Source organism: Myotis yumanensis, unplaced genomic scaffold, assembly GCF_028538775.1.
Source record: "Myotis yumanensis isolate MYYU_CA2020_CCGP unplaced genomic scaffold, mMyoYum1.0.hap1 SCAF_9, whole genome shotgun sequence".
In the NCBI taxonomy this organism is placed as follows: Eukaryota; Metazoa; Chordata; class Mammalia; order Chiroptera; family Vespertilionidae; genus Myotis; species Myotis yumanensis.
In genome coordinates, this window is record NW_027223760.1 from 3,531,782 (window position 1) to 3,551,234 (window position 19,453).

At 41.7% G+C, this 19,453-nt stretch overlaps 2 protein-coding genes across 2 annotated transcripts in view; one reads left to right on the forward strand and one right to left on the reverse strand.

Annotated features, from left to right (window-relative positions):
• Positions 1-200: 200 nt before the first annotated feature.
• LOC139016054 (small ribosomal subunit protein eS4, X isoform) lies at positions 201-7,466 on the reverse strand. Its single transcript, XM_070423603.1, has 2 exons — positions 7,376-7,466; positions 201-1,650 (listed from the first exon to the last, which is right to left on the reverse strand). Exon 2 carries the CDS (start codon positions 1,616-1,618, stop codon positions 827-829), a length of 792 nt encoding a protein of 263 aa, XP_070279704.1. The 5' UTR covers positions 1,619-1,650; positions 7,376-7,466; the 3' UTR covers positions 201-826.
• Positions 7,467-7,670: 204 nt separating this feature from the next.
• The window catches only part of XRCC2 (X-ray repair cross complementing 2), a 181,385-nt gene continuing 169,602 nt past the window's right edge, over positions 7,671-19,453 (forward strand). The window contains exon 1 of the mRNA XM_070423605.1: positions 7,671-7,760. Within this exon, the coding sequence (XP_070279706.1) occupies positions 7,722-7,760 (39 nt within the window). The 5' untranslated portion in view covers positions 7,671-7,721. The remainder of the gene's footprint in view (positions 7,761-19,453) is intronic.

Consider the following 19,453-nt stretch of genomic DNA (forward strand, 5'->3'; position numbering starts at 1 on the left):
ATATATAGATTGAGAACTTATAATTTATATAGAATATTTTAGTCTTTTAATGTTATTGGAATTTTAAAAAATAATAATGTATATATTGAGGTATTTGTCACACTTTATCCCTCATTTTAGTTTGAATATAGAAGGTGATAAAATACATTAAATTACCAGTTTAAATAGCATCTTTTTATCCATGAACATCCTTGAACACATACATTTTTTAATAGACTTTATTTTTTAAAGTAATTTTACATTTACAGAAAAATTAAGATAGTACAGAGCTGTCATGTACCTGGCATCAGTTTCACCAATTACTAAACATCCTACAGTGGTATGGTGTATTTGTTACATTTCATAAACCAATATTAATACATTACCTTTAATGAAAATCTTTATTTGCATTTTAATTACAATTACATAAAGTCAAAACAAAACTACTTAATTTGCTAGAAACCTACAAATTCAAATATATGCTGAAAATACATCAGAGTAATTGCCCATGCAGGTATGAGATAGGAAGTAAGAAATGTGACTAAAAGGGAATAAACAAATAAATGAAATAAGAGCTTTTCAGGAGTAGATAGCTGGTTACAAACTGAAAAGTATAATGAACTAACTCGGCTATCTAAAAAAAGGAAGAGGTTGAAGCGAGAATGACTTTAGGGTAAAGGACTGTCATACTCATTTAGCTGTTAAGCCCCACAGGAAAAGGGAATGAAATTTAGGTTAGGAATTATTAGCATCTTAGTGGGAGTGTCCATTTTCCCCATCCCCGCCCCCGCCATGCTGCATTATCTTTAATTAAGAACAAAGACTCTTCTAATCATGTCACGTCAGCTCATTTCACCAACTGTTTGGCTGCCAATCTCTTGTCTCTCTCTTCAGCAATGGTGAGGCGAATACCCTTTCCACGGGGAAGGGAAATCCATGGTTTGTTGCCTTTGCCAATAACAAAAATATTGGAGAGCCGGGTGGCAAAGCTATTGCCAGTGGTATCTTTGACATGAACTACGTCAAAAGAACCAGGGTGTTTCTCTCTGTTGGTGATCACACCAATTCTTCCCAGGTTGGCACCTCCGGTGATCATACACAGGTTACCTGTGTCAAACTTGATGAAATCGGTAATTTTGCCAGATTCCAAATCAATCTGAATGGTGTCGTTCACCTTGATGAGGGGATCAGGGTAGCGGATGGTACGAGCATCATGGGTCACCAGATGAGGGATTCCCTTGGTGCCCACAAAGATCTTCCGCACTTTGCACAGCTTGTACTTGGCCTCCTCAGGTGTTATACGATGAACAGCAAAGCGACCCTTGGTGTCATAGACCAGACGGAAATTCTCTCCTGTCTTATCAATGCTGATGACATCCATAAAGCCAGCAGGGTAGGTTATATCGGTTCGGACCTTGCCATCGATCTTAATGAACCGCTGCATGCAGATCTTCTTTACTTCATCTCCTGTTAGGGCATACTTAAGTCTGTTTCTTAGGAAAATGATGAGAGGGAGACATTCTCTCAGCTTGTGGGGACCGGTAGATGGACGAGGAGCAAATACCCCGGTCAGTTTATCCAGCATCCAATGCTTTGGAGCTGCTACACGCTTCAGGTGCTTCTTGGGACCACGAGCCATGGCTGTGCTAGGCACGGAAAGAGGACTCTCTTCTTGCTTAAAAGTAAAAAAAAAATCACAAGGGGTCAAATATATGGTAACAGAAGGAGACTAGACTTTGGGGGGGTGAGCACACAACAGAACATACAGATGATAGATTATAAAATTATACACCTAAAATGTATATAATGTTATTAACCCATGTTAACCCAATACATTTAATTTTTAAAAAAGAGTTAAGAATCACAGAATCTATAGTTGTAAAAGGTCTTAGATCTTTGCATCTTCTGGAAGCAACTAATGTGTTAGGAAGACTGAAGAATTTACAGTCAGATAGACCTGGGTACTTACTAGCTAGAGGACTGCATAATCACTAAACCTCTCAGGTCCTCAAAGTACTCCCTATAAGAGGAGGGTAAATACCTTGCAGGGAAGAGTTGGAAATCATATACATAGAACAATAACCATAGTGTCTGGAATATGACTCTCAAGCGGAAGCTATTATATACTCCAATTTCCCCACTTCACAGAGGAAGAAACGGAGGCTACTATCTCATGGAAGTTAGAGGCACACCCAGGAACACATTTAAAACCCATTTAAATGGATTTCATGTGCATATACCTAAGTGGAATTGGAGGCATGATTTAGGATTAATTCCTAGAAGTAGGACTGATGTATCAAAAAGTTAATAAATGTAAAGTTTTGTTAGAGATTGTCAAATTCCCCTCCAAAATGACTGAACATGTTTGCATTTCTACCAGCAATTTATGAGTGCCTCATACATTCTTTTAAAAGAGAAGTGATGTCTCTAGAGCCGTGGTCGGCAAACTGCGGCTCGTGAGCCACATGCGGCTCTTTGGCCCCTTGAGTGTGGCTCTTCAACAAAATATGTGTGGGTGTGCACGTACAGTGCGATTGAAACTTCGTGGCCCAAGCGCAGAAGTCAGTATTTTGTGGAAGAGCCGCATGTGGCTCGCGACCCGCAATTTGCCAACCACTGCTCTAGAGCATTAAAACTTTCAAAACCATGTTGTGCAAGATGGCCCATGGAAACAGGTGTGCCTAAGGACTGGCCTAGTTCCACCAGCACATAATCTTCATTAGGAACAGGGTGAGGACTGAGAAACTCATTTAGTACAGAGCAGCTATTCAATTGTAAAGCCTGCTTCCTAAGAGACTGATTCTTTATATGTGAGGAAAGATTTACTTTGTATAGAAGTGCATGGCATGGAAGAGGAGGGTGACCTAGATATGTGGCTTTGCATATATGGATCCTCATTGTGGAGGATATAATGAAGTAGAGGTTGCCTCCCCAACATCTACCCTACTTCCCCCAACTACTCTTATTTTGTTGTTCTGTCATTTCCTGTTATCCACTCCTTTCCACAAAGCCTATAACCTTTGAAAAAAACATACATCAACCCCTGTGCCTAAGGTTGAGAATGTGGCTCAGGCTTCAGCTAACCAGCCCAGTTATTCCTGGATTGTTTAATGTTTCAAGTATGGACACATAGTCCCATGAGGGGAACAGTAAAAAATAAGAAGCTGTCTAGAGAAAAAAGAAACTAGGTACCTGTGTAATTGATCCTCTCAATTAAACTAACCTTTAAGCTGTCTTACCTCTGAACTTCCAGCTGTCTGATCCAATAAATTCCATTTATTACTTAAATCAGTAAGAGCTGGATGTTTTCTGATTTGCAACCAAAAATACTCTAATTTATATAATGAGCAACATTAGTATTGCCCACAAGACATATTTCATAAGCTCATGCTATTCCCTAGGCTTTTAAAAGAATAGATGGGTGAAAAATAGTTATCTCTACATAAAGCTTTTTCATGACAGAAAAGTTTGTTCTGCTAGTAATGGCCGATGCTACTAGTTTAAATTCTTGCCTTTTAGAATCCCAGAAGGACATTGTTGTTACCAGCTTTAAATTTCTAGTTCAAATCATAAAATTTAGATCCAAACCATTATCAAGAAATTTTAACAAGGCATAAAAAGTTTTTAGGTCAGAATGAGAGGCACGTACATCTATTTTGCCACAATTTTAAAAAAAAGTCTTCCTGCCTGTCTCAATTATAGTCACGTCTATGCTTCTTGGAGCTTCTGCTTTGTTCATGCAAAATGTTTAATTTATCCTGTTTTAGACTGTTTAGTGTGGGTTATCAAGAACTGTAAAGAGCCTGCAAGTGGACAAGTTAGCCTTACTCATAGCAATAGCAACATCCAGAACATCAGTATTTCCTTGCACTGGTTACTGGAGTCCCTGCAACCACAGGGCAATGGGAAAAGGGTAAGGGAACGCTTGCAGGTGAAGTGGGTGGCATTACCCCAGGGGAAACCAGGTCAGGAAACCCAATCTTTTATAATGGGCAGTAGAGGCATGACTTTGTTTACTATACAAACAACTGACACCTTGTATCAAAAACAAACAAACAAAAAAAGACTTCACTTTTCTAAGACAGGAAATCCAGGAAGGACCCTACCCAGTTCTAAAAGGATTTTAGCTCTTAAGCCATCACCATCTCAATACCATCAGAATTGGATTAACATTTATGGACTTGCTTGGGGGAGCAAATAATACAATTTGGCACATTTAAAATTTTTTTCTTTAGATTCAGAATACTGCTTCTATGTGTGGGAGTGAGTGGGGAGAAGGAACAGTAGGTGAGTGTTGATGGTGGGACCGTGCCAGCTTGTCCACTCTGCCTTCCATCACAATCCACTGACCTTTCCCCCCCTTCCAAGGGCTTTTCCTTCCTAACCATATTCTCCTCGGAAGGAATTGCAATAAACAGTTTTTTCCCCATCTCATATTCTCAGAATATTTTAGTATGTAGAGAAGTTTCAGCACCCTTTATGGTTAGCTACCCTGGATAACTACCTGATGGGCTCATCTCTTAATCTGGCCCTAATCACTGCCATTATAGTAAACAGGAGATATATACTGAGTAGATATTGAATCTTTGGCACTATGTTAAGTGATGATCTAAGAAATAAAGGAAATTAGAAAGGGTATCCATATTTTGTGCTAGGTGTTGTGCCAGCTGTTTTACGTACATTTTTTCATTTAGCCATTACAGCACTTTGTTAACTAAGGTCCAGGGTGATAAAGTAACATGTACCATGGTGATAAGTAACAGAACCAGGTTGAAAATTCTAGCTGCATTTGACATCAAAGTCCAAGGTGAGTTCAGAAAATTCATCTAGGAATTCAAGAAGATTAACTCAGGGGAAAAAAAGCTCTGTGCAATGAGAAAAAGAGTGCTAATATATGCTAAGTATTAAATGTGATTACAGACAATGAGTGCTGTAGGAAAATATCCTTAATTAAAATAATTACTGCCATACTCTATAGCAGCGGTTCTCAACCTGTGGGTCGAGACCCCTTTGGCTGTCAAACGACCCTTTCACAGGGGTCGCCTAAGACCATCCTGCATATCAGATATTTACATTACGATTCATAGCAGTAGCAACATTAGTTATGAAGTAGCAACGAAAATAATTTTATGGTTGGGTCACAACATGAGGAACTGTAAAGGGCCAGAAGGTTGAGAACCACTGCTCTATAGTTTTATGAAACCCACTGTTCCATGTACTAGAATGGATCAAGAACCATTTTTAAGGAAAATTTTTAGCAGAGCCTATAGATGGGTAACATTCGTATAGATTACTTGACTTTAACTTAAGTCTTGGATTTCTACTATCTTGCTTTCTTCTTCAGAGAAAGAAACGTAAGCCCTCAGATTAAAACCTCCTCAGCCTTTCTGAGCTACCTACCCCCAAACTTAACTGCATCTGCACCCATTCTTTTTCTTTTTTAAAAATATCTTTTTATCGATTTCAGAGAGGAAGGGAGAGGAAGAGAGAAACATCAATGGTGAGAGAGAATCATTGGCTGCGTGGGGATCGAGCCCGCAATCTGGGCATGTGCCCGTGACTGGAATCGAACCCAGGACCCTTCAGTTCACAGGTCGATGCTCTGTCCACTGAGCCATTCCAGCCAGGGCTTCTTTTTCTTTTTTTAAAATATATTTTTTATTGATTTCAGAGAGAAAGGAAGAGGGAAACATCAATGATGAGAATCATTGATTGGCTGCCTCCTGCATGCCCCTCACTGGGGATGGAGCCCACAACCCAGACATGTGCCCTTGACTGGAACTGAACCTGGGACCTTTCAGTCCGCAGGCGGGCACTCTATCCTCTAAGCCAAACCAGCTAGGGCTGCAGCTATTCTTGACTCCTTGTCTCTGCTAGGGGGTGGACAAGACACCCTCCCCTATCTAAAGCTGATTTTTATACCTATACACTCCTTCCTTTTCAGATCCCGACTCCAAGTATGCTGCTCAGATGGTGTTTGTTTTTTAATATATTCTTATTGATTTCAGAGAAGGGAAAGGGAGAGACAGAAATATCAATGATGAGAGAAAATCATTGACTGGCTGCCTCCTGCATGCCCCCTACTGGGGATCCGGCCTGCAACCGAAGTACGTGCCCTTGACCAAAATTGAACCCGGGACCCTTCAGTCTGCAGGCCGATGTTCTATCCACTGAGCCAAACTGGCTAAGGCCAGATGGTGTTTTTAACCCTTAAGTCTCTATGCCTACCAGCATTTAAACATGCCCCAGGCTCTGCCTTCTTAAAAGGCTCTTCCCTCATCCTGTACACAGAGGAGGGCAAAAGTAGGTTTGCAGTTGTTCTAAAGGGAAGAAGACATGCAGGTTAATAGCTTCATTAATAAATAATAGCACAAGAATAAACTGTTTCGTGTACTCACAACTATAAACTTTTTTGCCAACCCTGTATTTTTCTAGATGTTACCTCCTTCCTTCAAAACCAAGTGGTTTTGTTTTGAGGAACCGTCCGTATTCATTTCACATTAATGCGTTGACTCACTACAATCTGGTCAATAGAGTAATGTGGGCCAAAGTTGCACCCCATTTCCTCCTTCGTAAAACGGGGATAACAAGTACCTGCCTCATAAGGTGTGGGCGCAACGGGTTATTCTACATAAAGTAGTTAGGCCCTTGCCTGGCAGATACCAAGCACTGTGTTAACGATCAGTACCATTATAAACTTTTTTTTTTTTAATCCTCACCCGAGGATATTTTCCCATTGATTTTTAGAGCAAGTGGAAGAGAGAGGGAAAGAGAAATACCGATGTGAGAGAAATGCACGGAAGGTTGCCTCCGGCATGCGCCGGGCCAGGGCCGGGGAGGAGCCTGCAGCCGAGGTACACGCCCTAGGCCGGAAGCCAACCCGGGACCTTTCAGCCCGCAGGCCGCGCCATGAGCCAAGCCGGCTAGGGCCTAAGCATTATTTTTTAATTACACGCCGACAAATGTAAGAATAAGACAACCGATACAGCCGTTGTAAAGTAAAAACACATTCCGGTTAAGCAAATGGTTGTAAACTCCGTCAGGCACGGCTTACTCTGTTGTATTCCCAGAACGTGGCGCAAGGCCTCACGTGCACGAAATACTCCATATCCGTCTATGTGTCTATCTACTTAATGTCTATCTTAACGAATAAACACTTGGTAATCAATAGTACTAAAATTCTATCTCCAAAAGAACCGGATAAGTATGCAGACCCGCTATATTTTTAAAGTTCTTTTAAATTTAGCGTTTTTTTTTCTCCTCAGAATTCACTACGAATCACTTACGCAGCCAGCTGGAGGCTTTTAACCCAAAAATAGACCAAAAATGCCTGTTTACTCGGTAAATGGTTTGTTAGTAGTAAAAAATAATAAAAAGTACACGCTGTTAATTTTACCTAGTAAAAACGAAATGAAGTTTAAGAAAGTAGTCACCCGCCACGCCTCGGTCTCCGTCGCAATGGTGTCTCACGCAATGGTGTCTGACGCCCTGACCCCACGCTATCTTGCGCACGTACAGCCCCGCCTCCCGCGCATGCCCACTTCTGCGCACACCCGCCTCCCGCGCATGCCCACTTCTGCGCACACCCGCCTTCTGCGCATGCCCACTTCCTCCCGGCCGAGGGCGGGCGCAGCGCGCACGTTCGCGTCCGGGTCAACAGGTCAACGCGCCTGACTGGCGCCGCCGTAAATGGCGCTGGTGGCGGGAAAGTTGAGTGCCTGGTTCGCCGAGCATTCGGGGCGATGTGTAGTGACTTCCACAGGGCGGAGTCTGGGACGGAGGTGAGAGTCGTTTGGGTGCGAGCGAGAGGAAAAGTGGACAGGGAGGACTGGCGGATGAGGGAGGCCGGAAGCCGGGAAGGTCGGGAGTGCGGCTCCGGGCCGGGGACGCACTGGGCCTAGAGTCCCGCCACCTGTGTACCCCACCCCACCTTTGCACACGCCCACCTGTGCGCCCGCCCACCTGTGTACCCCACCCCACCTGTGCTTCCGCCTGTGCACCCCACCTGTGCACCTTGGAGCCAGGCCCCGCGACGCGGAGTCTCCCCAGACAGGCGGTCTGAAACACAGGCTCGGAGACGGAGGAAGTCACTCCGTAGATACGAGACATGCGTGCACAGATGGGGGTAAAATTGGACTTCTCTGCTCTCTGGGATTATGGCTCAAATCTGCCACAATTTAACGAGGCGGTCACTGGGCGAGAGGAACTCCGAGAAGGGAGGGGTCGCCCGTGGGAGCCGCTTCTCCGGAACAGGCGGTGTTTGAATCGTCCGTCGCCCTCGCCACCCCAGGTTGCATTTCCAGCCTAAGTAACTCCAGAGCCACAAGCGATTTGATGCCCTGCAAGAATTTGTTTAGGAACTGAACCAACAAGTGTCAGACGTTTACTATATGTGACCCACTGGTTAAGGAATAGGAGTCAGAAACAGAAGAAACAACTTGTGCCATTAAAGAACTAGGAAAGAGGTTGACTTAAACATTACAGTGTGTGTAGGTCATGCTGTCCGGTAGAGGGGGGACTAGCTGGGAGGAGCAGATGCCTGAGCGGCTCTTCGAAGGACCATTTGGAGTTGGCTCGGCATTCACAACGGAGAGTAGCCAGTGCATGGCTCGCTCAGGGGACCCGCAGGCAGCGCGTGGAGCAAAGCCCGTGACTGAGAACAAGTGGGAGGCGAGCTCTGGGAAAGGGGAGAGGTGCAGCAGGAAGGGTCTTTTATGTGGGCGAGGGAAGGAAATGTTAGGGACCTAGAATGCCAGGTTCTCCATCTCAGTGTCACAGAAGTGAGCAGGGAACTCAGTACAGATCAAGCAGCCTTTATTGGAAAGAGCTTGTGCAGCCCTGGCCGGAGTGATTCAGTGTCAGAGCGTCAACTGGCACACTGAACGGTCTCGGGTTCGATTTCCGGCCCTGGTTGGGGCGCCTTCTCTCACCTCCCTCCCTTTCTCTCTCCTTGCCTTCCACACTCTACTAAGACATCAATGGAAAACATCCTCAGGTGAGGATTAACAAAAGAAAAGAAAAAAGACCTTGTGGACAAGGGAGTCAACCAGAAGAAGTCGAGCTCCCCAAGGGGTCCTTGTGGGTGTCTTGTAGAGCGGCCTTGGCAGGTGTGTAGGGCTTGGGAATGAGGATGCAGTTCATCGCCCTGTAAAATAATGCTTGCACAAATATTCCGGTTACCGTTAAATGGACAAAACAACTCTAGCAGAACATGTTTCTGGAAAGGATGTCATCATCATACATTCTTTCCTTTAAGAATGTGGTTAAGTTCCTTTACGGACTTTTACTGAAAGCCCAAAGCCATAGTCCGGCCTCTAAGATGGAGTTCTTCTGGTCACGATGGAGTCCAGTAAGATCCTATACTGTTTCAGAAGACCAGTCAGCAAAGAGTAACATTTAGGCTTTGCAGGTCAAGCGGTTTCTGTCACAACTTTTATTTTCTATTTGGCCTGCTGGCCTTGGGTTGCCAGCCCTTGCTCCTTAAGAGCAGAGCCACTGGTTGATATAAGAACCACTACAGTCACAACCTTACTTGTTTAAATGATCATTTGACACCGGGTTAAACTGAGATGACTTGCAGTCAGAACAAGCCTAGCCAATCCAGAAAATGGGAGCCCAGCACAGTCAAATCACTGAACAAAGAATTTAGCATCATATCCTGTGCCTGCCTGTCTGCAGATCCTAAGCCAGACTGCCTTGCTCATGTTACGTGGAGTGGCATGGAGGGGAGAAGAATAGGCAGCTGGGCAGTGGGTGCTCCTCTCTTCTTTCCCCTTTTGTTAAAACCAATAAGCAAGCCTCTTTTCCGTGAAGTGCTTACTGTTTGGATGGTGTTTTCTTTCTGTGCACATTAGTCTATTTTAGGGATTCTACTTGGAGGCAAAGTCAGAAATTATCCCAAGGAACTGAAATAAGCTACTTTAAAATTTTAATCCACTAGAATTACCACCTTAATAAATGGCTAACCTTTCCCACATCTTGTGAATCGTAGGGAAAAGACATTTCATACAGGCTCTTCCAAGGAAAACAGAGTTGCAAAGACTGTTTTCATAGATCCTAGGGATGCAATTTATGGTAGGCCAAATAGAGAGTAGAAAACCTTATAAAATAAGCCCTTGAAATAAGGAAGACAAGCATTTGAATATGATTTACAATAGAATAATCCATTTTTACCTTGCTTTTGTGCCAAAGCAATGGAATTTTTGCATTTATATCCTGAGAGTATAGAAAAGATTCACAGCCCTGTCTGATGTGACTCAGTGGACAGAGCGTTGGCCCACAGACCATAAGGTCACAGGTTTGATTCCAGGTCAAGGGCGTATACCTAGGTTGCAGGTTCATTCCTCGGCCCCAGTCAGGGTACATGCGGGAGGCAACCAATTATTGTGTCTTTCTCACATCAGTGTTTCTCTTTTTCCCCTTTCCTTCCTCCCTCCCACTCTCTAAAAAAATTAATGGAAAAAATATCCTCGGGTGAGGATTAACAAAGAAAAAAGAAAGGAAAAGATTCACAGCGATTTTGGTATTATCCAACCAATGGCTTCATTTACACACAGTTGTTAAATAGTGTTGTATTTTACATTGTCAAATATGGTAACATGCCTTGAGTTTTAAAATAATTGATAATAGCCCTGGCTGGGTGGGTCAGTTGGTTGGAGCGGTGTTCCGTACACCGAAAAGTTGCTGGTAATCTCTGTCGTGGTGCCTATGGGAGGCAACTGATCAATGTTACTCTCAAAAATCAAGCCCAGTCACAGTTCGATTCCTTGTCAGGGCACATGTCCAGGTTTCGGGCTTGATCCCCAGTGTGGGGCATGCAGGAGGCAGCTGATCAATGATTCTTTCATCATTGATATTTCTATCTCTCCCTCTCTGAAATCAATAAAAAAATATATTTTTAAAAAATCAATACAGTGGCCGGAACCGGTTTGGCTCAGTGGATGGAGCGTCGGCCTGCAGACTGGGGGGTCCTGGGTTCGATTCCGGTCAAGGGCATGTACCTGGGTTGCGGACACATCTCCAGTGGGGGATGTGCGGGAGGCAGCTGATCGATGTTTCTCTCTCATTGATGTTTCTGACTATCTCTCTCCCTTCCTCTCTGTGAAAAATCAATAAAATATATTTTTAAAAAAATCAATACAGTGGGGGCTTGACTTACGAGTGTCCCGACTAACGAGTTTTTTGAGATACCAGCTGTCTCTCGGCCAATTTTTTGCATTGAGTTGATAGACTAATTTGAGTTAACGAGCTCCTTAACGAGCTCGGTCTCGGAACGAATTAAACTTGTAAGTCAAGGCCCCACTGTATACATGTCGTCGGATGAGGATTAAAAAAATAACTGATGATAAAAAGTTGAAGGTGTTCAGTTATGGTTGCCACACACAAAATTTTGTCTGCTTTTTTCTTTAATTAACTTTGTTATAATTGTTCTATTATGTTTATTATTATTTAAAAACATTTTTATTGATTTCAGAGAGGAAGGGAGAGGAGAGATAGAAACATCAATGATGAGAGAACCATTTATCAGCTTCCTCCTGCACACCTCACACTGGAGATCAAGCCCACAACCTGGGCATGTGCCCTGACCGGGAATTGAACCGTGACCTCCAAGTTCACAGGTTGATGCTTAACCACTGAGCAGCACCAACCGGGCTATATTTATTATTAAAGTAATACATGCCTATCACAGAAAATTCCTGTTCTGAAGGGGAAAGTAGGAAACTTCCCCACTCCAAGTATCATCTCCCAAAGTGCATTTGTACATCCAGAAATTTTCTAATGTCCTTATTTTGGAGGCTGAGTGAGATAATGCTGGACTAGAAAAGTTTAGAGACCTGGATTCTCATCTTGGCTCTGCCAGTGACAAGCTTCGTGATTTTAGATAAGTTATTTTACCTGGGCTGCTCCCTTTGTACACTGAGGGTAATGGGCAGTGATTTCTCAGATCCCTTTTAGTTCCGCCTCTAGGAGGTGGGTTTTACTATTTGTACCCTTTCACCAGGCACAGTTTTCTCTGCATAAACACTTGATAAATATTTGTTAATGATAATGACTGGTTGTTGCTATTTTTTTCTTAGGAAAGGTACAGGGAGGCCTTTCCCCCAGAAGCAAATATTAAAAAGACAAGTATTTAGTATTTATTAAGTAATAATATTTTGGTTTTGTGTGATAGACTTTTAGAACATCTGTCCCCTTCTCTCTTTGCTTCCCTTCTTATCTAGAATAGAGTCGGCGCTCCAACATTACCATGACTCCATTATAAACCCCATCACCTTCCTAGTGTCTGTCCACCCTAACTTACTTTCCTAACCAAGGTTAAACCCAGCTGTCTACTTTCACTGTGTTTCTACTACCTCAGCTGAATATTGCTAGAGAAAATCACAACTGGGCCTACTGATTTCATTCTAAAGTTATAACCATCAACCTCAAATGGATACACAGTCCAACCATATTTCTGTAGTAATTAGTTCACTTTCTCATTTCAAAATGTCAACAGATACAACCTATCTCTGAATTCCAGACACATGTTCTATTTTCTTGATATATCCACATGGATGTCTAATAGGCGTCCCAAACTTACCATGCTCATGATTGAATCCTGGATCCAGGGAAAACAGAGAGTATTAAAGAAGAGTATTGTATGTATCAATGTTCAATTTATCATTGTGATAATTATAATGTCCTTGTGCAGGAGAAAATAATTTTTCTAAGGAGACATAGTATATTAAAGTATCTGAGGGCAAGTGGCTCAGCATTCCTGTCCTTTCTGCCCGCAGAAATTCCCGTGGTTCACGTCCTCACTCCTTCAGGCTTCTGCTCCCTGTCAGCTGAGAAGCCTTTCCTGAGTATCTAGGACAGTGGTCGGCAAACTGCGGCTCTTTGGCCCCATGAGTGTGGCTCTTCCTAAGCCTTAGGAGTACCCTAATTAAGTTAATAACAATGTACCTACCTATATAGTTTAAGTTTAAAATATTTAGCTCTCAAAAGAAATTTCAATCGTTGTACTGTTGATATTTGGCTCTGTTGACTAATGAGTTTGCCGACCACTGCATAAGCAGTCCTTCCTGCTGCTGCTGTTTATTCCTTTCCCGTGCTTATTCTTAGCACTTACCGCACCTGATGTTTTATACTGTTTATGTGTCTCCTCCCCATCTCCCGACCTGCCATTTAGGGACATGAGAGCAGACTGTTGTCTGGGTTTTCTCCTTTGGTCCCAGTGTCCAGAGCAATAGTTTGCATATAGGTGCTCAATAATTGTTTAGTTGTTGGATTTCATGCCTTCCTCCTTTTCCCTCTGCCCTCTCTCTACCTCACCTCATGTGTCATTGAGAAAACAAGAAATTTGACAAGCACACCGTTATTTTTTCCTATTGTTTCCATTTCAATCAGAGAACACACTCTGTATGATTTCAGTTATTTTAAATGTGTTGAGACTTGTTTTCTGGCCAAGGATGTGATCTGTCCTGATGAATGTTCCATGGGCACTTGAAATAAATGGACATTCTGCTATTGTTGGGTGAAATGTTCTAGTGTGTATATGAATTAGATCCTCTTGGTTGTGCTGTTTAAATCTTTTATATTCTTGATGCTTTTCTGTCTAGTAAATCTGAGAGGTGGGTGTTGAATTCTACAATTGTAGATTTGCCTGTTTCTCCTTTCAGCTGAATTAGTTTTGCCTTACCTGTTGCAAGGCTCTGTTTGATATATACACATTTGGGATGGTATGTTTTGCTGGTGGATTGATTCTTTTATTATTATGTAATGTCCCTTTTTATCTCTGGTAATTTTCTTTGCTCTGAAGTCTACTTTCTTGGGTATTAATAGAGCAACTTTTTCATCAAGTCTGTATTGATAATAATAAACGTTAACATTATTATATATAAAAATATATAATATATGTCAAAATAATGCTCATTTTCTCTGAATTCCCTCCTGTAAAATAAAGGACAACTTCTCTCCCTGTGATATGGTTTCCATCCATCCTATTTACCCTCCTCAAGGACATCACTCCTGCAGATATTTCTACTCCTAGGTCATTTCCCTCTGTTTCCTGCATCTTCAATCTTCTTTTCCACCAACCATTTCCATCGGTATTCTAAAATAAAAAAAAAAACACCTGCCTAGATCCTCCTCTGCCTTGACCTTCGCCATGCATAAATGAAAATGCTATACAAGAAATATGAATTTAGAAGGCATTGGGGGTCCGGGGGAGTCTGTTTCTTGAAGAGACACACTGACTTCTGGTCTGGTCCTCCTTTTATTTACTTGAATACACATTTGCCCTTTAGCAATGCATACAGACATATCAAAGGTAAAGTTTGATAAACAGTAAAAGGATTATCAAGTTGGGGAATTGCCTTGAGCCACTATTATCTCAACACAACTGGTGCTTAGTGTCAGCCCTGCTAACGCCCAGATTTCATCGGCCTTCCGAGTTCCTTGGTGTCCCGCACTCCTCCAGCTCCATTCCTGTACTCTTCAGCACATCAAAGTGTTGTTTGTGCTTTCTGCCTGCACTTCCTTTTCTCCCATTCACTCTTTAGCCACTGTAATCTACCTCTGTCTTCACAGTCCCCTAAAAGTGCTCTTGTCAAGACCTTTCTGTTTCCAAATACAGTGCTTGGCTTGTTGTCATGTCCTCCTCACACTAGACCTCTCACAGTTGATGGATAGCACCTTAAAACGTTTGCGTCCCAGGGGCATCTAAGGATCTGCCTCTGTCAAATTTAGGGCTGAAGAAACACAGCAGAATGTGTGTTGGTGCAGGCAAGCTGTCAGGAGAGAGGAGCAGGCTGATCAATGTGCATCTAGTTCCTGCTCCTAAAGCTACCCTTTAGAAAAATCTCTCCTCTCCTGGGAAGAGAGAATGAGAGGATGGAATCCACCTAAGTGTTTCTCCAGCAGAGCTCCTCTCGTATTAAGGGAAGAATAAGCCTTCACCAGCAATATACTCTTGCCATTTGGATTCTGTGCTTCCCTGTCTCTTTCTAGGATCTTGCATATAGTGATTTTTCTGTCTAGGTGAAATTTTAAAGCACAGTCTGCTATAACTTAATGAAATTTTAAGTATGCATTTAATGGAATTTCTAATCTGTGGAATGTCATAAGTTTAAAATTTAGTCCTTAAAATTTCTGCTAGACATTAATGCTGCCTAAGTAGTCAGGTATATGTAGTAATTTTTGCTTGATTATTTATATATTTGTCTATTTTCCTTTTCCTCTTATAGCATGATTGCTTTAAAATATTATAAAAGCAGCAGCCTTTTAGGGAATATTTTTTTTTCAGGGAATATATTTAGAAACAGTGGAATTTAACCATATAGTATATGAGTAGCAGTTGTCTTTTACATATAATTCAGACAAAAGCATTATTGAAGAGCCAGGCCTAGTACTATGCCCCCAAAAATCATTTACTTTTCAAAGTGTCAGAGGAGCCTAATTTCACATGTGAAAAAGAATTTGTCCTCTAATTTATTTTTTAAATGTATTGATTTGAGAGCGAGAAACATCAAATATTTTTGTTGTTCTACTTATTTATGCACTCATTGTTTGATTCTTGTGTGTGTCCTGACCAGGGATCAAACCTGCAACCTTAACATATTGGGGTGACGCTCTAACCAGCTGAGCTACCAGGCCAGGGCTAGTCCTCTAATTTAAAGGGTTACCATGATAAGGATGAGATTTGCATTGGTCACATGCATGTTAACATAGCTGCTGCTTTCCCTTTCTTTCTACGCATTCTAGCTCCTCTCTTACTTTCCCTCTGTTAAATAGTTCACATTTTTGCCTGACATAGATCCTCCTTATATCATTAGTAAAACTATTCAGAATTGTATTCAATTTGGTGTGTTTTTTTGTGTATGTTTTTTATATATTTTTATTGATTTCAGAGAGGAAGGGAGAGGGAGAGAGAGAAACATCAATGATGAGAGAGAATCATTGATCCGCTGCCTCCTGCACACCCCACACTGGGGATCAAGCCTGCAACCTGGGCATGGGCCTGACCGAAAATTGAACCTTGACCTCCTGGTTCATAGGTCAATGCTCAACCTCTGAGCCACGCAGGCTGGGCAGAATTGCATTAAACTTGTAGGTAGAAGTCCAGTCCTATTGTCGGGTGGACAGGGTTGGGAATATGTGGTTAGAGTGTCTGCTGCTGTAGGGAACTCTTATACTTGCTGAAGCCCTGTTGCTGGTATCCATCTTGCAAACAGTCTGAATTACAAAAGATCAGGGGAAATGAGCCTTTATCCAAATAAGTCTTAGATACACATGTTTGTCTTTATGTCACTTCTGGTTAATTCGATCTTTAAGCACGCCTTCCTGCTTTAGTGTAAGCATTTCCATACTAAGTATGTTTAGAAACATCTATATGATATGTTCTGCTTAGCAGGCATTGAAGGTATATGATTGCCTCTAAAATGGACTTTGTTAGTGAGTATGAAGAACTTTGATGATAGCCGTAAGAATTCTCATGGACTTTTGTTTAGTGGAAATTTGCACAAAGTATCCAAATATATGAAAATCTAAATAGTTCCCCCACTTCTACCTACCTGTTTACTTTTGATTTACCAGGCAGCTGAGTTTCTGCATTTTGGAATTGGTGGCGAGCCAAGGTACAACCCTTCCCTTTTAAGCTTTTACATCTAGATCAGGAAGACAGGCTGGTCATGTGCTCTTAAGTATAGTAATAGCTTCATGGAGGGAGGTGGCCTTGAAGAATGTGTAGGATTTTTGTTTGTTCATTAGGCCTTAGGGAATTTAATTGAGAGACCAGGGAAAGGACATTCCAGGAAGAAAGAAGGAAAGCATTGTGTTATTACTGCTCATTCTGTATGTACCTGAAAAAACTATGTGTTCAAATCTCTCATTCAGAATTAAAGGTGTCTCTCACACAAGTTAGAATTAACCATCCTTTTTTGATGCCTTCACACACCCCCATGTGTGTATCTATTTTAGCACCTACCATACTTTATTGTACTTTTTTAACCTTTTGACTCTCCCCATTAAATTCTTTGAGGACAGGAACTCTGTCTGCTACCTCTCTGTGTCCCAGCACCTCAGTTCCTAGAACACATTTGGCTTCCTGAAGCGTGTCCCAGTGAATTTCTGTGTAACTGAGTACGGTCTCTTTGCAGACGGCATGCTTGCTCAAGTGATGCTGCTTCGGTTGAAAACATTTGAGTCTGTTTGGTGTTAGAGCAGTGATGGCGAACTTATGACACGCGTGTCAGAGGTGACACGCGAACTCATTTTTTTGGTTGATTTTTCTTTGTTAAATCGTATTTAAATATATAAAATAAATATCAAAAATATAAGTCTTTGTTTTACTATGGTTGCAAATATCAAAAAATTTCTATATGTGACACGGCACCAGAATTAAGTTAGGGTTTTTCAAAATGCTGACACGCTGAGCTCAAAAGGTTCGCCATCACTGAGTTAGAGGGAGTACTAAGGGAGATGGTTGAGAGGCCGAATAATGGCCTTGATAGGACCTCAGGTTCATTTCAGCTTCAGTTAGTAGGTCCAAGACTATTTTGTCTCTGTCCTCAGATTTGGTCAGACTTGATAATAATTGATTGACTCTGAGGCTATGTAGCACAGAAGGAGAACTCCAGGCTTTTAGAGCCAAGAGATCTCAGTTAAATCCTGGCTGCGTTGTCTGCTAGTTTTCTCATCGGAGAAACAGAATGATAATAAATAGAATGAATGTGACGATTAAAAGAGAGAATGTGTATAAATTATGTACTGCTGATTCGACAGTAAGCACAAATAGTAGCCATTGTTAGATAATTATTATGATAATAAAACCTAGGACAGTGGTTCTTAACCTTCTGGCCCTTTAAATACAGTTCCTCATGTTGTGACCCGACCATAAAATTATTTTCGTTGCTACTTCATAACTGTAATGTTGCTACTGTGATGAATCGTCATGTAAATATCTGATATGCAGGATGGTCTTAGGTGACCCCTGTGAAAGGGTCGTTTGACCGCCAAAGGGATCGCGACCCACAGCTTGAGAACCGCTGACCTAGGAGTTACTGATTTACAAACCTAATGCCAAACCTATTACTTCACAATATTTATAAAACCGCCAAATAGATGAAGATGATTGTGTCCACAATAATTTGACCTCATAAAGGTTGCTTAAGGCAGTGGTTGCCAACCAGTGGTCCGTGGACCACTGGTGGTCTGTGAGGTCCAAAAGGTTGGCAACCGCTGGCTTAGAGAATCAAGAGGAATGGTTGAATGTATTAATGCTACCATCACTAAGCTCTGATCGCCTGATGTGTTCATCTTCCCAAAAGGATTAACTGTCATGTCAGGCAGAACTTATTTGGGTTCCCTTTACCTTGATGCTTAACAAACTCCAGATTGACTAATTGCTTCTTTTTACTTATTCCTCAAGTCTGGACAACATCATTAATTTTAATTTCTATAACATTCAGGTTTATTTCAGATTTTTAGGGTATTTTTCTGCTTATATAAGGTGTCCCCAAACCATGTATATACACTTTAATAGCTGATAGCTCAATTGATGTTTCTTTTTGTTTAGCCAGGCTAAGCTTTGAACAAAGGAAATTCTTCCTAAAATGCTACTGGAAGTTTGAAAATGCGGTTGAAGTACAAACACTGCCTTTATAATTACTCAAAATGTGTATACATTTTGGGGGGGACACCCTGTCCCAAAAAATGTATACACACTTTAATAGCTGATAACTCATTTAATTTTTTACTCATTTTCACGTTTAGCAGATTTGAAATAATGGGTGAAGCCAGACTAAGCTTTGAACAAAGAAAATTCATCCACTAGACTTTTTAATGGAGATACATAAAAGATAACGTTTACGGTACAAAACTGGCAACAGTTGACGAATTGAGGGGGCACAAGTACTGAACTGTGTTTGCGATTCCATTGCTTTGTGTTATCAGCAGTGCCTGGACCAGAATGGTCATCAGTTTGAAAACAGGCATTGACAAAAATCTTATTCATTTGTGTGGATTCTTTAAAATTTTGAAAATGAGCTGTATGTTCAGAAACACGGACTTTATAGTCATTCAAGGCATGTAAATTTTTGGGGGGATACACTATATTTGGAAGACATCTTGCTAATATTATCCCTTATTTGTAAGGGTAAATCTGTTTCCAAGTTCTGGGAATTACTTTCACTCCCTCTGTACTCTCTGCTTTTGGCTCAGTGGATAGAGTGTCAGCCTGCTAACTAAAGGATCTCTGGTTCGATTCTGGTCAAGGGCACACGCCCTGCTTGCCAGCTCGATCCCCAGTAGGGGGCGTGCAGGAGGCAGCCCATCAACGATCCTCAACATTGATGTTTCTATTTCTCCCTCTCCCTTCCTCTCTGAAATGAATAAAAATATATTTAAAAAATAAAAAAGAAATTTGATTTTTAGGTAACAATGGAAAGTCATATGCAAATTCGCTAAATCAGACATTTTGGTAAGAGGGGTAATT